The sequence below is a fragment of the Hypanus sabinus genome, chromosome 19, assembly GCF_030144855.1.
Source record: "Hypanus sabinus isolate sHypSab1 chromosome 19, sHypSab1.hap1, whole genome shotgun sequence".
NCBI lineage: Eukaryota > Metazoa > Chordata > Chondrichthyes > Myliobatiformes > Dasyatidae > Hypanus > Hypanus sabinus.
The window spans coordinates 61009758-61027961 of NC_082724.1; the positions used below are offsets into that span (position 1 = coordinate 61009758).

General features: G+C 41.2%; 1 protein-coding gene across 1 annotated transcript in view; it reads left to right on the forward strand.

The window, feature by feature from the left end:
- Positions 1–18204, forward strand: part of ip6k1 (inositol hexakisphosphate kinase 1) — a 117054-nt gene that overhangs the window by 66814 nt on the left and 32036 nt on the right. Inside the window, exon 3 of the mRNA XM_059944527.1 lies at positions 6715–6919. Within this exon, the coding sequence (XP_059800510.1) occupies positions 6715–6919 (205 nt within the window). The remainder of the gene's footprint in view (positions 1–6714; positions 6920–18204) is intronic.

An 18204-nucleotide genomic window follows, 5' to 3' on the forward strand; every position in this document is an offset into this window, starting at 1 on the left:
GAAATTCCCCTCCTTGTAATCCAGCATCATCATTATTTTTCCAATCTATTTGCACCGTAAAATCCCCCATGACAATTGTAATGTTGCCCTTTTGACATGCATTTTCTATCCTCTGGTGTAATTTGTAGACCACATCCTTACTGCTGTTTGGGAGTGTCGATACAACTCTCATTAGCATCTTTTTACCTTTGCAGTTCCTTAGCTTCATCCTCAATGATTCAACACCTTCTGACTCTATCTCACCTCTTTCTAATGATTTGATTTCATTTTTTTAACCAATGGAGCAAAGCCACTCCCTCTGCCTTCTGCCTGACCTTTTGATACAATGCGTATCCTTGGACATTAAGCTCCCAGTTACAATTTTCTTTCAGACATGATTCAGTGATGCCTACATCATACATGCCTATCTCTAACTGTGCTACAAGTTCATCTACCTTATTCCATATACTGCACGTATTAAGATATAACACATTCAGTCCTGTACTCGTTCTTTTCGATTTTGTTCACCTTATACGTTGCATCTCATCTTGTTGACTGCAATTTTGCCATTTCAAAAGCCTCTTCTCACCGCACATTGTCCCTATTCGTAAAGCAGCTACCTCTTCAGCTCTAGCTCTTTGGTTCCCATTCCTCTGCCAAATTAGTTTTAAACCCCCGCCCCCCCCCCCCAATAACTCTAGCCAAGTATATTAGAACCCCCATTAGTTCAGATGTAGCCTGTATCTTTTGTGTAAGTTATATCTTCCCCAGAAGAGACCCCACTGATCCATAAATCTGTACCCCTGTACCAGGTCCTCAGCCATGCATTCACCTGCCAAATCATCCTATTCCTACCCTCACTGGCACATGGCACAGGCAGCAGTCCAGAGGTTACTACTCTGGAAGTCCTATTTCTTAGCTTGCTACCTACCTCCCTCAGATCTCTCTTCCGAACCTCCTTACTTTGTCTACTTATGTATGCCCTTGGTGCCAATATACAGCAAGACTTATTGCTCACCCTCACTCTTGAGAATGCCATGGATCCGAGATGTCTCTGATCTAGGAAACAGGTAGGCTACATACTATTCAGGTGTTTCTGTCGCACCCACAGATGCTCGCCTATGTTCCTCTAACTAGGGAATCTCCTATCAACACTGCTGTCCTCTTCACTTCTGTGCTCGCCTGAGCCACAACACCAGACTCAGTACCAGAGATCTTTTCATTGTGGATCCTCCCGATAGGTCATGCCTCTCGATAGTATCTAAAGTTATACATTTATTATTGAGGGGAACAGCCACAGGTATACTCTGCACTGCCTGTGCAATTCTTCTCCCCCTCTTGACAGTCACCCAATTACCTGTCCCCTGCAATTTAGGGGTGACTTCCTCCCTGTAGCCCCAGTCTTTCACCACCTCATTCTCCCGAATGAGTCGAAGGTCACTGAGCTGCAGCTCCAGTTCTGTGATAGATTCTTTCAGGAGCTATAGCTCATTGCACTTGGTACAGATGTGTTTATCTGGGGACTGGAGGTCTCCTAGACTTCCCACATCCCCCACACAGTATAAAACACTGCCCTTGCAGCCATGCACACTACACCACTGTGACCTATAAACAAATAAATACAGAGAAGGCGAAAGTAACTTTCAAGACAATTTACCCCTCCCAAGCCTGATAGCCAAAGCCACTCTTAAGACTGGCACACTCAAAGGAAAGGCTGCTTCAAGACTGACTGCTCCACTTGCACAAATTATTTTTATTGGTCTTTTCTAATAAATCTCTCTTGCTGATGGTTATCTTGTGCACAAATGATGGGACAATACAGCAGCTGCCTGTGCTTGGTCCTGGTATGTTGCCATGTTGTCCTGTGCTTTACATCTGACAAAATGGGCTCATCATGACACAGCAACATTACAATAATTTTGTCAAGAGCCTTTGCCAAAAACAGCCTGCCAGAGGGTTAGATCCCTTCTCAGCCTAAGCACTGAGGTGCTTAGGATGAATTCTCCTCCCTCCGTTTTCTCAAGGTTTATGTAGTGGTCCAAGCAGCACACAAAGTGCTGGAGGAATTCAACAGGCCAGGCAGCATCTATGGAAAAGAATAAATTGCTGATATTTTGGTCTAAGATCCTTCAGATGAAAGCCATGTTGGCAGAGTCTAATGAAGACACATTTAAAAAGACTTTCAAAAGTGGAGGGAAATTATTGTGCTGTGCAATTTCATCCTTGCAGGTAAATGATGAAGAAATGCCTGAGGAGTCAGGCACTGAAGCCTGGCAAATGAAGGCAAAGTCTTTGAAAATGCCCTTAATGTGTTACCCAATCAGTGTGAGGGTAACTTTCTATGACATCAAGGCAACATTTGGCAGTATGTCAATAGTGGAACAGATCATTTGAAAATGCGGGTCAGAAGCACACCATTGACTGGAGTTTTACCTAGCAGTAGTTCAAGGGAGTCCATATTTCAATATGATGTAGAAGGAAGCATCAAGTGGATGTTCAGGAGGGTTTAAACTAGTTTGGCAAGGGGCAGCACCACGTCAGGAAAGTGGAGGAGTTGAAAGGAAGGTAGATATCATGACTGGTTGAAACATGTAGGAGCAGGATTATATACACAATAGGATGGACAGATGAAGTGTGTATATATTAATGTTAAGAGTATTATAGGTAAGGCTGATGAACTTGGAGCTTATGTCAGTGTATGGTACTATTATGTTGTGGCCATAACAAAGACTTGGTTAGAGAGGGGCAAGAATTCTAGTATTTTGATGGTTTGGAAATGTTAGTGGAGGTAAGGGGGATGGGGTAGAGGAGAGTTGTGCTGTTAATCAGGGACAATAGCATGTCTGCACTTATGAGGGGCTTGCTCATCCACTAAGAACTCAAAAATAAGGTGTAATAATTCTATGTTTATACTACAGATCCCCCAACAGCCTCCAGGATATTGTAGCACGCAGGCAGGTTAGGGACAGGTGTAGTAACAACAGGGTTATTGGAGGGGGTGACTTCAAATTTCCCCATGCAAGCTCAGTCAACCTTAGTGCAAGAGGTTTAGACAGCAGAATTTGTTAGGTCCATCCAGGATGGACAGACAACATGTCTTTGTGCAGGGCAAGTTGTGTCTTACTAACTTGATTGAGTATTTCTAGCAAGTGATGAAGGTAGATTGGGTCTACCTTGAGGTCGGTTCATCCAGAAGATTAAGATGTATTGGATCTAAGGTGAATTGGTCGTTGTGGTTCAGAATTGGCTTCTTCTTAAAAGACAGGACTTATTCTGGCTGGATATTTGTGACTAGTCTTGTTCCACAGAGACCTGTACTAGAACCTCAGCTGTTTGTGATAAATATAAATGACCTAGATGAAAATGTAGTTGAGTGATCAGTAAGTTTACAGATAATATGAAGATTGGTGGTGGTGTGGATAGCATGGAAGACTGCCAAAAAAGCAGATATAGATCAGTTGCAAATATGGGCAGAGAAATGGCAGATGGAGTTTAATCTGGTCAAACGTGCGGTATTGCATTTTGGCAGAACAAATATAAAGGGACAGTATGCTATTAATGGCAGACTGTTAGGAGTGTTGCTATACCGAGCAATCTTGGGGTCCAAGTCCATAGCTCCCTGAAAGCAGAGAGTTAGGATGTGATGTTTCACCTTTATAGAACTCTCTAGGATGCATCTGTTATAGGAAGAATGTGGAGGTTTTGATTGCCCCATTATAGGAAGAATGTGGGGTTTTGGAAGGATGCAGAAATGGTTTACCAGGATGCTGCCTGGATTAAAGGGTATGTTCTACAAGGACAAGCTTGGATTTTCTCCGGAGTGGTGGAGGCTGAGACAAGAACTGACAGTTGTATAAGATTATGATAAGCATAGATGGGGTAGATGACTGGTATCTTTTTCCCAACGTTGAAATGTCTTACAGCAGATGACATGCATTTAAGGTGAGAGAGAGCCAGTAAGACAAAGCAGATGTGCAGGGAATGTGTTGCATGGAGTGGTGGTGGAGACAAATATGATAGAGGTATTCAAGAGCCTCTTAGAAAGGCACATGAATGTGCAAGAAATTGTAACTGTCCAGCCTATCACTGGCACCATTCTACCTGCTATCAGGGGCATGTATACAGAAAGGTGCTGGAACAGGGTTAGTAACATTATGAAGGATCTTACAAACTGTTCCTCCCATTCCCATCAGGGAGGGGGCTACATAGCATCCATGCCAGGACCACCAGACTCAAGAATAGTTAATTTCCCCAAGCAGCAGGGCTGATCAACATTTCTACCCACAACCCATCCCACCATACCTCAACCAGCACTACTTTATCATTTCCTGTCAGTTACCTTATGCACAGACACTCCTGTACCTACAATCAATCCGTGTATGTAATCTATCCTGTGTATATACATATATATATAAACACATATATATGTATTGTTTTTAATTGTGTTCTTTATTGTTGTTTTGTGCTGCATTGGATCTGGAGTAACAATTATTTTGTTCTTTGCAGTTGTGTACAGGAAATAATATTAAACAATCTTGAATATCCCAAGTCTAGAAAAATGAGATCGGAGAAAATGCGATTGAATACTCTCCACTTACCTGGAAGAGTGCAGCTCCAATGATGCTTGTGAATGTGCACATCATGGGGATGAAGTAGCCTGCTTGATTGGCAAGCTATTCACAACATTTTCTGTGTTCTCTCGTTGGCTGTTTTATGTACCTTTTCTAAAATGTGCTGCATAATATCCTTTTCCCAAAAATGCATTGCAGTTTAGCCACTTTCAACAAAACAATGGTATTACCCAATGGAAAAGTAATTATTTCCAAATGGTACAAAAGCAGAATGCTGGAAGAACTTAGGTCAAGCAACAGCTATGGAAGCAAAATGTTTCATGTTGAGGCCCTGCATCTGATCCTGATGCAGAGTTAGAGCCAGAAATGTCAAAATGCAGATGCTATTTTGCCTGTCTTGTTTCTGTAGAGTTCTAGATTGCAGCATCTGCAATCGATTTTTGTCATCTCCACATGATACTATAACCTAACTTGGGAAGGGATTGCAGTTCTTTCATCATGGCAAAATCCTGTAGCCGCCTTCCTTAATAAGCATATAGTACTAGTTTACCACAGGAATCGAAGCAATTCAAGGCTGCTGTTCACATATGCGAATGAGTAATACAAAAGGTATTGATCTTATCTCAAACAACATGCTGCTTATTTATTATATCAGTCAGTATTATGAAAATTCCGATCAGCACAGCTTTGCAGAATTTGTGCCAATTTCTAGCCTCTAATTCCTTTGGGTTTCATAATTCATTACTGCCTGCAGGGCTTCAAGACTAAGATAAAAATAGTGGAAAGAATCAACACCACGTGATGTTATCAGTTGTTTACACCCTTCCCACCTCCCTCCCCACCTGAACTAGTTGTTGACATTACTGTGTGTGTTGATGAATGATTTTGGGAGTTAGGTGGATGAACTGAGACTGATAAAACTGTGACCTTTCCAGTCCAGACTCTGTCTGTGAATGCTAAAGCCTTGTATAAACTGTGGTATTAATAGCTCTCTTTATGCATGGGATTGATAATAACAGTAACTCTTCAGATCATGCAGCTACCCATGACTGCATAGAGCATTATCAGAAAATGTCAGGTTGTTCATGCCATACAATTGCTTTTGCAATATCCAATAGCAGAGAGTAAACATCTCTCCCTGACATTCAAAAGCAAAACTGTTCAGTGCCCTCACTGAAAAGTCATAATTAGCCCGCCATCATAACTACTGTAATGCTGAGTCATGTTTTAATTTCCCTGAAGTCTTTTCATTTACAAAACTCTACTTAGAATAGTAGCATGATTTATTTCCCTAGAAGATTGCAGCTCCAACAACATGTAATCTCAAAGTTATCCAAGCAAAGCAGCCAGTTTGATTGCCACCCGATGCACCATTCCGAGCTTTCATTTCCTCCATTCCACTCAGCTTTATCTACAGTTAGTGGCAAACACACCATGTAGAAGAGTTATTCACCAAACATCTTTTGACATTAATCTGCATAGAATCTTCTCTAACTTCCTCTAAGATTTATACAATCCTAATTTGGAATCTATTGTGAATTCCTAATTGTCACGAGATTAAAAGCTTGGCAATCCTTGACTATATTTAGTCAGCCGGTGTTGTTGTAGCATTAGCACCAGACTTTGAGTTGAATGGTCCTGAATTCAAATCTGGCTGGCTCCTTGCACGTTTTCCATCGTGCTGGGTTGTGCGTTAAGCTAGGAACTCTGCCGCCTACAAAAAAAAAGTCAAATGCTACAGAAATAGCAAAAGTGCTGCCCGAAACACCACAAGGCGCAAAAAGGAACAACAATCCTTGCCAATAGTTCAGGAAGTCAGATAGCTACTGTCTTTAGAGCAATTAGGATGTGTCTATATTTAATAAATCAAATAACCTGTTATTAATATATTTTTATAGCAACTGTCCAATTTGAATCAGAATCAACTTTATCACTTATACGATGTGAAATTTTTCTCTTTATGGGTGCTGATTGACCCAAGTGTTTAATAGCAATTTTTAAGTTTCAGATTTGAGATTACTATCTTGTGCTTTAGTAATGCGAGGACCATCTGCTGTTGCAAATACATACATGTACTTAATTTACAATGAGTTTCTCAAGAAAATTAAGAAACAAAATTCACTTAAAGCAAATTTGCTAGTTTTTTAATGTTCTTCCCGTCCAGGTGTTGTGTCAGTGTGTTTCGAAGGAGGTCGTGATGGTTACATCAACTTAGTCGCATACCCATACATGGAAAGTGAAAATTTGGAGCAGGAAGACATTCAAGAGAGAGAACAACCTCGCAGGAAACATTCACGAAGAAGCCTTTACCGGTCAGCTAGTAGCAATGAACATCTGATCCAGATAGACAATTCTGACAGCGCAGAGAGGTAGGTGGAGTGGTTTCAGGATGTTTGAGTATGCTACTTTTGGATTGTGTTAGTGATCATATCAAGAGCCCAAATTCCATCAAAAGCTTTGCTCAGAGTACTCCAAATAAGCTCTAAAACTAATCTAAGGCCAGACCTGTACTTGTTATTTATTCATAAGTTGTGCTTCTGGTCTCAGCCAGATCACAGAGTAAATTTGTCATGAGGCAATGCAGAAAGGTGACAGCAGGACTAACAGTGACAATTTCAGTGGCCTGTTGTATTTATGTAATGGATGTTAGGAAGAGCTTGGATTCTCAAAAGCCTATCCTAGAGTGAGTAATTCAGAGTGAGCAATGAACTGACTTGAAGTATATCAAGAGGGCAACTGGATCCAGGCTGCATTTGAGTGTCTCTATTATGTAAACCTTATCATATTTGGTTATTTAAATGTGTGATATATCAACCTTCTGAAGGTTCAGGCCTAGAGGTCTGACCAGGACTTACTTGAGGTTGTAACGGGCAGTACAGATTTGAAGCAAGTGGGTGCATGTATTTGAACGTTAGAAAGCCTTTAGTAAATATCGTGTATCAAATAAAGATTTGGGAACCATTTATAGACAGTAACGAAAGCAGGAATCATTTATGATCAATGCTTCCTAAGGGTTAGTGGATAACATTATAATGGATGCACTGGTCATTACTTCTCTTTAAGAGTTTCTCAGCTTTGACAAGATGCTGCACATAAGGCTGTTTCACAAGATAAGAGCCCATGCTATTACAGGAAAGGTACTAGAACTGTGAGAAGATTGATTGACTGGTAGAAGACAGAATGGAAATAAAAGAGGCCTTTTCTGGTTGGTTGCTCAGGTCCAGAGGTATTCTTCAAGGGTCTGTGTTGAGAATGCCTTTTTTTATGGTGTATGAGATGCTTGGATAACAGAATTGATGGTTTTGGGGCCAAGTTGCAGATGATACAAAAGATTGTGGAGGAACAAATAGGGTTGAGGAAACGGAGTCTGCTAAAGGACATAACAGGTTGGAGGAATTGGCAAAGAAGTGGTAGATGGAATGTAGTGTAGGGAAGTGTATGGCCATGCACTTTAGTTGAAGGAATAAAGGTGTAGACTAGTTTCTAAATATAGAAAATTTTAAAATCGGACTCCCAAGTCCCTTTTCATTTTAAAATGAAAAGGGACTTGGGAATCATTGTGCAGGTTTCCCTAAAGGTCAGTTTGCAGATTGAGTTGGTGGTAAGGAAGGCAAATGCAACGTTAACATTCATTTCAAGAGGGCTAGAATACAAGAACAAGGATGTAATACTGAGGCTTTATAAGGCATTGGTCAGACTGCACTTGGAGTATTAAGCACAGTTTTGAGCCCCTTATCTAAGAAAAGATGCACTGGCATTGGAGAGAGTCCAGAGGAGGTTCACAAGAATCATAGGGTTAATGTATGAGGAGTGTCAGATAGCACTGGGTCTTTACTCGCCAGAGTTCAGAAGAATAATTGGAGGGATCTCATTGAAACCTATTGAATACCGAAAGGTTTGGATAAAGTGGATGTTGGGAGGATGTTTGTTATATTGAGTGAGTATAAAACTTTAGGGCACAGCCTCAGACTACAGGGGCATCCATTTAGAGCAGATGAAGAGTTTCTTTAGCCAGAATCTGTGGAATTCATTGTGGAGGCCAAGTTGGAGTATATTTAAAGTAGAGGTTGATCGGTTCTTGATCAGTCAGGGTGTCAAAAGTTACAGCAAGGAGATTGGGGTTGAGAGGGATAATAAATCAGCCTTGATGGAATTGCAGAGTAGATTCAATGGGTTAGATGGCTTAGTTGTGCTCCTATTATCTCTGCAGCCAATCCTTTTAACAATCTTGGATACAAATCACTAGGTCCAAGGGACTTGTCTATTTTTAGTTCCATTAATTTTCTTTGTAGAGATGGATAAAGCATAGATCCTTTAGCCAATCAGGTCTACGCTGATTACCAGCCAACCACGCCAATCTTGCATTAGTCCTGTAAACTCACCCCAGCCCGCTCTCAATTAGATTCTGATTTTACTGTTCATCTATACACTAGGGATAACTTACAGTGACTATCCTGCAAACTGGCTTGCTTTTGGATGAGGGAAGGAAGTGGAGCACCCAAAGGAAATCTGCATGGTCACGAGAGCTTGTGCAGATTTTACATGGGGAGTACGTGAAGTCAGGTTTGAGGCAGGTCTTTGGTGTTGTGAAGAAGCTCTTCTAGCTGTACCACGGTGCCACCCACTGTTTTCCTCTTGTAGAAATTTGTAGAGTATTTCCCGTTAACTCTAGCTTCATCCTCCCAGGGACCAATAACTATTCTTTACATACTTTTAGAAACTGTTGTCAGTATTTTGCATTTATTCTTACACTCATGATCTAATTTCTCCCTGTTTATTATTTTTAATCATTTGCAAGTGCCTAGTATTCAATAGCAGCTTTGTTTCTTCAGTTATGGATGGATTCTCCTCGTGGAGTTTTTATTTCCAGTGGATTGTATCTGGGGATTCTTAAGTGCCTGTTACAGCTTTTAATTTAACTTTTAATCTATTTTTTTTCTCAATCAGCTTTAACCAACTTAGTTGACCGTAGATTCCGGACTAGAGAGCGCACCTGATTAAAAGCCGCACGCTCTAATTTTAGAAAGAAAATCAATTATGTACTTGTACAGGCCGCACCGGATTTTAAGCCGCAGGTGTCCCACGTTGTAATATGAGATACTTACACAGAAAGATATTACTCGTGAGGATTTTTTAACTTTTAATTAAATCCGTATGGTAACATAAACAAACACATATTGCAAATGCTTTTTTTCGAACAGTGCCTGTAACACAGCTATTTTTAAATATACATACGTTTCGGTAACACACAAATTACGTTGCGTATACTTTTTTACTGAACAGTGCACGAACAACATTCCAATATCTCCTAACGACTGGTAAAAAAAATATATATATACTGCAGCCTACCAGGAAAAGTTATTGATCGCCTTCTTCATCTTCCTCCTGCGCACTAAAACCATCAAAGTCCTCTTCTTCAGTGTCCGAATTGAACAACCTCAGGATCTCGTCACTCACTTCAGTCTCTTCGTTGTCGCTCTCACTTGAGCGCATGCGGTCCTCTTCATCATGCAGCAGTCCAGCCTTTCGAAACCCGTTGGTGATGGTGGATGTTATGAAACGGCTCCACGCATTTAGGATCCACTGGCAGACTTGAGTTAAAGATGCTCTTCGCATGCGTCCTGTTTTGGTAAAGGATTTCTCACCGCTCGTCATCCAAGCCTCCCACTCAACGCGCAGCGCCGTTTTTTTCTGTGAAAAAATCCCCCTGGTCGCTTGGCGTAGCACTCTCTCAGCAAATCCTTCATTAGACTCTCCATCATCCAACCTTTCTTATTGACTTTCACCATGATTTCTTTTGGGAATTTTTCCTTTGGCGTTGTCAGCCGCTTAAAAATCACCATTAGTGGAAGCTTTAGTCCGGATGCTGTGCAGCTCAGAACACAAAGTAAAATGCGTTCTCTCATGGCCACTTGTTTTTAGTGTGATGGACGAGTCACCTTTTTTATTAACAGTCCGAGTGAGAGGCAGGTCAAACGTCAAAGGTACTTCATCCATATTTATGATATCATCTGGCCCGATGGAATTCTCCGCTATCTTTGTTTGAGTGAATGTGCGGAAGTTAGCAAGTTTTTCCTCGTGGTCGGGAGGGAGCTGCTGACACAGAGTCGTGCGTACCCTGACGGACAGGCCTTTTCGTCTCATAAATCTAAAACACCACAATGGCCCACCTCTAAAATTTTCGATTTTCATTTTGGTGGCGATTGCTTTAGCCTTCAATCTGATCTGCACGGTGGAAACACCACGACCGCCTGCTCTCTGTATGTTAACCCAGTCTTCAAGAAAGTTTTCAAGTTCGGGCCATCTGCTTTGATTACCTCTGAAAGCTTTTGTCGGCTTTTTGCATTGACTCAGTTCTTCACGCTGGTGTCTCCACCGTCTCACCATCGATTTATTTATACCAAGATTATGTGCAGCAGCTCGATTTCCTTCTTCAACTGCCAGATTGATCGCCTTTAACTTAAAAGCTGCATCATATGCTTTTCTTCGAGTGTTTTCCATGTTGATGAAGGTGAGTACAAATAACTGATTTACAATAATTTAATTGTGAAAGTGCGCTTGATTTATCATACAATTTCATTGGACCTCTGTTAACTACTCATCAATTTTATTGGTCTACTGTTACGAGGCAAAATGTTTTTGGCGGCATGAAAAAAAAACATGCATTAGTATAGGCCGCAGTGTTCAAAGCGTGGGAAAAAAGTAGCGGCTTATAGTCCGGAATTTACGGTAGTTGTCTTCATTTCTTTTTAAACTGCACTGAAGCTCAATTTTGAGCAAGGCCCAAATTAAACCATAACATTATAAGACACGAGCAGAATATGTTTTTTTTCCCTGAGTGAATGTGCTTCTTTGCTTGCTATTTTGAATCGTGTTACTCACTATTTTGAATGTTTTGCACCTTGGTCTTGTGGAATGCTGTCTTGTTTGGCTGTATCTATGTATGGTTGGAATGATTAAACTTGATTTGATTTTGATTTGGTTTGGCCCATTTAGTCTGCTCCACCATTCCATCACGGCTGATTTATTATCTCTATTAACCCCATTCTTGTGCCTTCCTATAGCCTTTGATGCCCTGATTAATCAAGAACCTATCATTCTCCTGAAATGTATGTAATGACTGGGCCTGCACAGCAGTCTGTGGCAATGAATTGCAGGGATTTGTCATCCTCTGGCTAAAGAAATTTTTCCTCATACCTGTTTTACATGGGCGTCTCTCAATTCTGAGGGTGTGCCCTCTGGTCCTAGACACCCCTGCTATAGGAAACATACTCTCCACATCCATTCAGTGAGAGGTGAGGGGAGTAATGAATTAAAAGTATTATATATGAATGCACAAAGTATAAGAAATAAAGTGGATGAGCTTGAGGCTCAGTTGGAAGTTGGTAAGTATGATGTCGCAGGAATAAGAGACATGGCTGCAAGAGGACTAGGGCTGAGAAATGAATATTCATGGGTGTACATCCTATCGAAAGGACAGAAAAGTGGGCAGAGGGGGTGGGGTGGCTCTGTTGGTGAGGAATGAAATTCAGTCCCTTGTGGGGTGTAACATAGAATCAGGAGATGTAGTTAGTATGGATAGAACTGAGAAATTATAAGGGCAAAAAGAACCAAATGGGAGTTATCTACAGGCCCCTAAGTAGTAGCCTGGATATAGGGTGCAAGTTGAATCAAGAGTTAAAATTGGCATGTCACAAAGGTAATGCTACAGTTGTAATGGGGGATTTCAACATGCAGGTAGACTGGAAAAATTAGGTCAGTACTGGACCCCCAAGAAAGGGAGTTTGTGGAGTGTCTCCGAGATGGATTCTTAGAACAGCTTGTACTGGAGCCTACCAGGGAGAAGGCAATACTGGATTTATTGTTGTGCAATGAACCGGGTTTGATAAGGGAACTCGAGGTAAAGGAGCCATTAGGAGATAGTGACCATAATATGATAAGCTTTATTCTACAATTTGAGAGGGAGAAGGGAAAATTGGAAGTGTCAGTATTACAGTTGAACAAAGGGGACATTGGAGCCATGAGGGAGGAGCTGGCCAAAGTTGACTGGAAGGATACCCTAGCAGGGATGACAGTGGAACAACAATGGCTGGTATTTCTGGGAATAATACAGAAGATGCAGGATCTGTTCATTCCAAAGAGGAAGGAAGATTCTCAGGGGAGTAAGGGGTGCCTGTGGCTGACAAGGGAAGTCAAGGACAGTATAAAAATAAAAGAGAAGTATAACTTAGCAAAGATAAGTGGGAAACCAGAGGATTGGGAAACTTTTAAAGAGCAACAGAAGATAACTAAAAAAGCAATACGGGGTCAAAAGGTGAGGTACGAAGGTAAGCTCGCCAAGAATATAAAGGAGGATAGTAAAAGCTTTAGGTATGTGAAGAGGAAAAAAATAGTTAAGACCAAAGTTGGGCCCTTGAAGGCAGAAACAGGTGAATTTATTATGGGGAACAAGGAATGGCAGACGATTTGAACAGGGACTTTGGATCTGTCTTCACTAGGGAAGACACAGACATTCTCCCAGATGTAATAGTGGCCAGAGGACCTAGGGTAATGGAGGAACTGAAGGAAATTCACATTAGGCAGAAAATGATGTTGGGTAGACTGAAGGCTGATAAATCCCCAGGACCTGATGGTCTGCATCCCAGGGTCCTTAAGGAGGTGGCTCTAGAAATCGTGGACGCATTGGTAATCATTTTCCAGTGTTTTGTAGATTCAGGATCAGTTCCTGAGGTTTGGAGGGTAGTTAATGTTATCCCACTTTTTAAGAAAGAAAACAGAGAATTATAGACCAGTTAGCCTGACATCAATGATGGGAAGATGCTGGAGTCAATTATAAAAGATGAAATAGCGGCACACTTATATAGCAGTAACAGGATCGGTCTGAGTCAGCATGGATTTACAAAGGGGGAAATCATGCTTAACTAATCTGGAATTTTTTGAGGATGTAACTTTGAAAGTGGACAAGGGAGACCCAGTGGATGTTGTGTACCTGGATTTTCAGAAAGCCTTTTATAAGGTCCCACATAGGAGATTAGTGGGCAAAATTAGAGACATGGTTTTGGGGGTAGGGTACTGACATGGATAGAAAATTGGTTGGCAGACAGAAAACAAAGTAGGGATTAACAGGTCCTTTTCAGAATGGTAGTCAGTGACTAGTGGGGTACCGCAAGGTTCAGTGCTAGGACCGCAGTTGTTTACAATATATATTAATGATTTAGATGAAGGGATTAAAAGTAACACTAGCAAATTTGCAGATGACACAAAGCTGGGTGGCAGTGTGAAATGTGAGGAGGATGCTATGAGAATGCAGGATGACTTGGACAGGTTGGGTGAGTGGGCAGATGCAGTTTAATGTGGATTAATGTGAGGCTATCCACTTTGGTGGCAAGAACAGGAAGGCAGATTACTATCTGAATGGTGTCAAGTTAGGAAAAGGGGAAGTACATTGAGATCTAGGTGTCCTTGTTCATCAGTCACTGAAAGTAAGCATGCAGGTACAGCAGGCAGTGAAGAAAGCTAATGGCATGTTGGCCTTCATAACAAGGGAAGTTGAGTATAGGAGCAAAGAGGTCCTTCTGCAGTTGTACAAGGCCCTGGTGAGACCACACCTGGAGTATTGTGTGCAGTTTTGGTCTCCAAATTTGAGGAAGGATATTCGTACTATTGAGGGAGTGCAGCGTAGGTTCACAAGGTTAATTCCCAGAATGGCGGGACTGTCATATGTTGAAAGATTGGAGCTTGTATACTCTGGAATTTAGAAGGATGGGAGGGGATCTGATTGAAACATATAAGATGATTAAGGGAGCAGTCACGCTAGAGGCAGAAAACATGTTCCCGACGTTGGGGGAGTCCAGAACCAGAGGCCACAGTTTAAGAATAAGGGGTAGGCCATTTAGAATGGAGTTGAGGAAAAACATTTTCACCCGGAGTTGTGGATCTGTGGAATGCTCTGCCTCAGAAGGCAGTGGAGGCCAATTCTCTGGATGCTTTCAAGAAAGAGTTAAATAGAGCTCTTATAGATAGTGGAGTCGAGGGATATGGGGAGAAGGCAGGAACGGGTTACCGATTGTGGATGATCAGCCATGATCACAGTGAATGGCGGTGCTGGCTTGAATGGCCTCCTGCACCTATTGTCTATTGTCTATAGGTCTTTCAATATTTGATAGGTTTTAATGAGATACCCCCCCCCCCCCCCCATTCTGCTAAACTCCAGTGAGTACAGGCCCGTAGCCATCAAATGGTCCTCATGTTAGCTCTTTCATTCCTGGGATCATTCTCATGAACCTCCTCTGGACCCTCTCCAATGCCAGCACATCTTTTGGTAGATAAATGGCCATACATCCTTGCTTTTATATTCTAGTTCTCTTGAAATGAAGCTTTGCCTCTCTTTCCACCTGCAAGTTAATCCTGAATGTGAATTCCATATTCTCCTCATTTAGAAAATAGTCAATGCTTTTATTCCTTCTGGTAAAGTGCATGACCATACACTTCCCTACACTAATATTCTATCTGCCACTTCTTTACCCATTTCCCCCAGTCTGTGTAAGTCCTTCTGCAGACACCCAGATTCCTCAACACTACCTGCCCCTTTACCTTATTCATATCTTCCACAAACTTGGCATCAATTACTTCATCCAAATCATTGACATATAATGTTGAAAAGAAGCAGTCCTAACACTAACCCCTAAGACAGACAAACATACTTTATTGATCCCGAGGGAAATTGAGTACCACTACTTACTGGTAGCTAACCTGAAAAGCCCCCTTTATTCACACACTTGGTCTCCTGCCAGTCAGCTGGCCTTCTATCCATGTTAGTGCTTTTCTGTAATACCCCATTGGTTCTTATCTTATTAAGCAGCCTCGTGTTGCACTTTTTTAAAGTCCTTCTGAAAATCCAAATAAACAGCATCCACTGACCCTTCTTTATCTCTGTTATTTCCTTAAAAAATTCCAACAGATTTGTCAGGCAAGATTACCCCTTTTGAAAGCCTTGCTGACTTTGGCCTATTTTATCATGTGCCTCCAAGTACTCCAAAACCTCATCCTTAATAATAAACTCCAGTTTCTTTCCAACCTCTGAGGTTAGGCTTACTGGCATATAATTTCCTTTCTTCTACCTTCCTCCCTTCTTAAAGAGTGGAGTGACATTTGTAATTTTTTGTCCCTGGAACCACTCCTGAATTTAGTGATTCTTGAAAGATTATTAAGCGATGCTTCCACAATCTCTTCAGCTACCTTTTTTCCAAACCCTAGGGTATAGTCCATCTGGTCCAGGTGATTTACCTACCTTCCTTCCAACTTTTCAGCTTCCCAAGCACCACCGTCTTAATAATATTGACATATAATGTTGACATTCATTTCCACCTCCTGATATACTCGTATTTCTGGCATTCTGTTTGTCTTCCAGAGTGTAGGCTAATGCCAAATACTTAATCAGCTTGTCTGCCACTTCTTTGTCCCCATTACCACCTCTTCAGCACCATTTTCCCTCGGTCTAATATCCACTCTCTTTCACTCTTTATATATCTATTGTTTTGTACCTTTTATGGTATTGACTAGCTTACCTTCATATTTCATTTTTTTTAAGTTGCCTTCTGTTAGTCTTTAAAAGCTTCCCACTCCTCCACTTTCCCACTAATTTTTGCTATATTAGATGTCCTCTGTTTAGCTTTTATGCTGTCATTGACTTGACAGCCATGGTTGCCTCATCCTCCCTTTATTTTACTGCATCTTCTGAATTTCCCCAGAAATGCCACATAATTTAGAACTGTTGTTCTGATAGTGGGCTCAACCATAAATTGCTCCAAAAAGCAAATACATAGGCATTCTAAGTTCCCTCTCTTAGAATCCAGCACCAACCTGATTTTTCTAATCTATCTATATAGTGAAATCCCCCATGATTATCATTATATTGCCCTTTTTACATGCCTTTTCTATCTACCCATTGTAATTCTATAGCCCACATCCTGGCTACTGTTCAAAGGCCTGAATCATTGTACCTTTGCAGTTTCTCAACTTTACCCACAAGGATTCTACATCTTTAGAATTTACAGTGTCTATAAGAGGTATTCACCCACCCCCCCCCCTCAAGTTTTCATGTTTTATTGTTTTATGACATTGAGTCACAGTGGATTTAATTTAGCTTTTTTAACACTGATCAACAGAAAAAGACTTTTTTTGTGTCAAAGTGAAAACAGATCTCTACGAAGTTTGCCAAAAGGCATGTGGGAGACTCTAAAGTCAGCTGGAAGAAGGTTCTATGGCCTGATGAAACCAAAAATTGTGGCCATTAGACTAAACACTGTTTGGGATAAGCCAAACACTGCACATCATCAAAAACACACCATCCCTACTGTGAAGTATGATGGTGAATGCATCATGCTGTGGGGATGCTTCAAAGCCCTGGAAAGCCTGTAAGGGTAAAAAAGAGAACTGTGACTTGGGAGAATTGTTTTCCAGCAAACGTGACTCCAAGCATAATCCAAAGCTGCACAGGAATGGCTTAAAACAAAGTTAACGTCCAGGAGTGGCTACGTTAGAGTCTGAACTTCAATCCAATTGAGAATTTGTGGCTGGACTTGAAAAAGACTGTTCACTCACAATCCCCCATGCAATCTGACAGAGCTTGAGCAGCTTTGTAAAGAAGGATAGGGAAATATTGCAGTGTCCAGATGTGCAAGCCTGTTGGAGACCTATCCACACAGACTCAAGGCTGTAATTGCCTCAAAAGGTGCATCTGCTAAATACTGACTTGAAAGGGGTGAATGTTTGTAGTGTCAATTATTTTGTTTTATATTTGTAACTAATGTCACCTTTCTAAGTATTTGGTTTCGTTTTTTTTTAATCAACATAGCTACACCATCCCTTCTGCCTACCTGCCTGTCCTTTTAATACTAGAATATAAAAAGCAAAGAGACTTTATAAAGCAATGTTGAAGCCCCACTTTGAGTATCATGAGTAGTTCTGGACCCTTTATTTTAGAAAGTATATGCTGAAAATGGAGATGGTTCAAAGGAGGTTCACAAAATGATTAGAGGATTGAACTGCTTGTTATAGGAAGAGTGTTTGATGGTTCTGGACCAGTATTCACTAGAATTCAGAAGAATGAGGGGTGACCTAATCAAAAACTATTGAATGGTAAAAGGCCTTGATAGAGTGAATGTGGAGCGGGTGTTGCCTGTGGTTGCTTATGGACACGGCCTCAGAATAGAGCGTAGTCCTTTTGGAGCAGTGATGAAGAGGAATTTCTTTAGCCAGAGAGTGCTGAATCTGTGGAATTTGTTACCACAGGCAGCTATGGAGGCCAGATCTGTTTGTTTAGGCAGAGGTTGATAGATTCTTGATTGGTTGATTGATGAGGACATGAATGGATACATTGGGTTGGGGGTGGGGGAGAGGAGATTGGGGCTGAGAGAAATGATGGATCAGCCACAATGAAATAGTGGAGCAGTATTGATGGACCAAATTTCCTAATTCTGCTCCTATATATTATCATGTTAATACAATGTGTATCCTTGGATGTTAAGCTCCCAACTATTATCTTCTTTCAGCCACAACTCACTGATGCTCACAACGTGATATTTACCAATCTCTAACCGCACTGCAAGATCATCTACCTTATTCCATTTACTGCATGCATTCAAATATAACA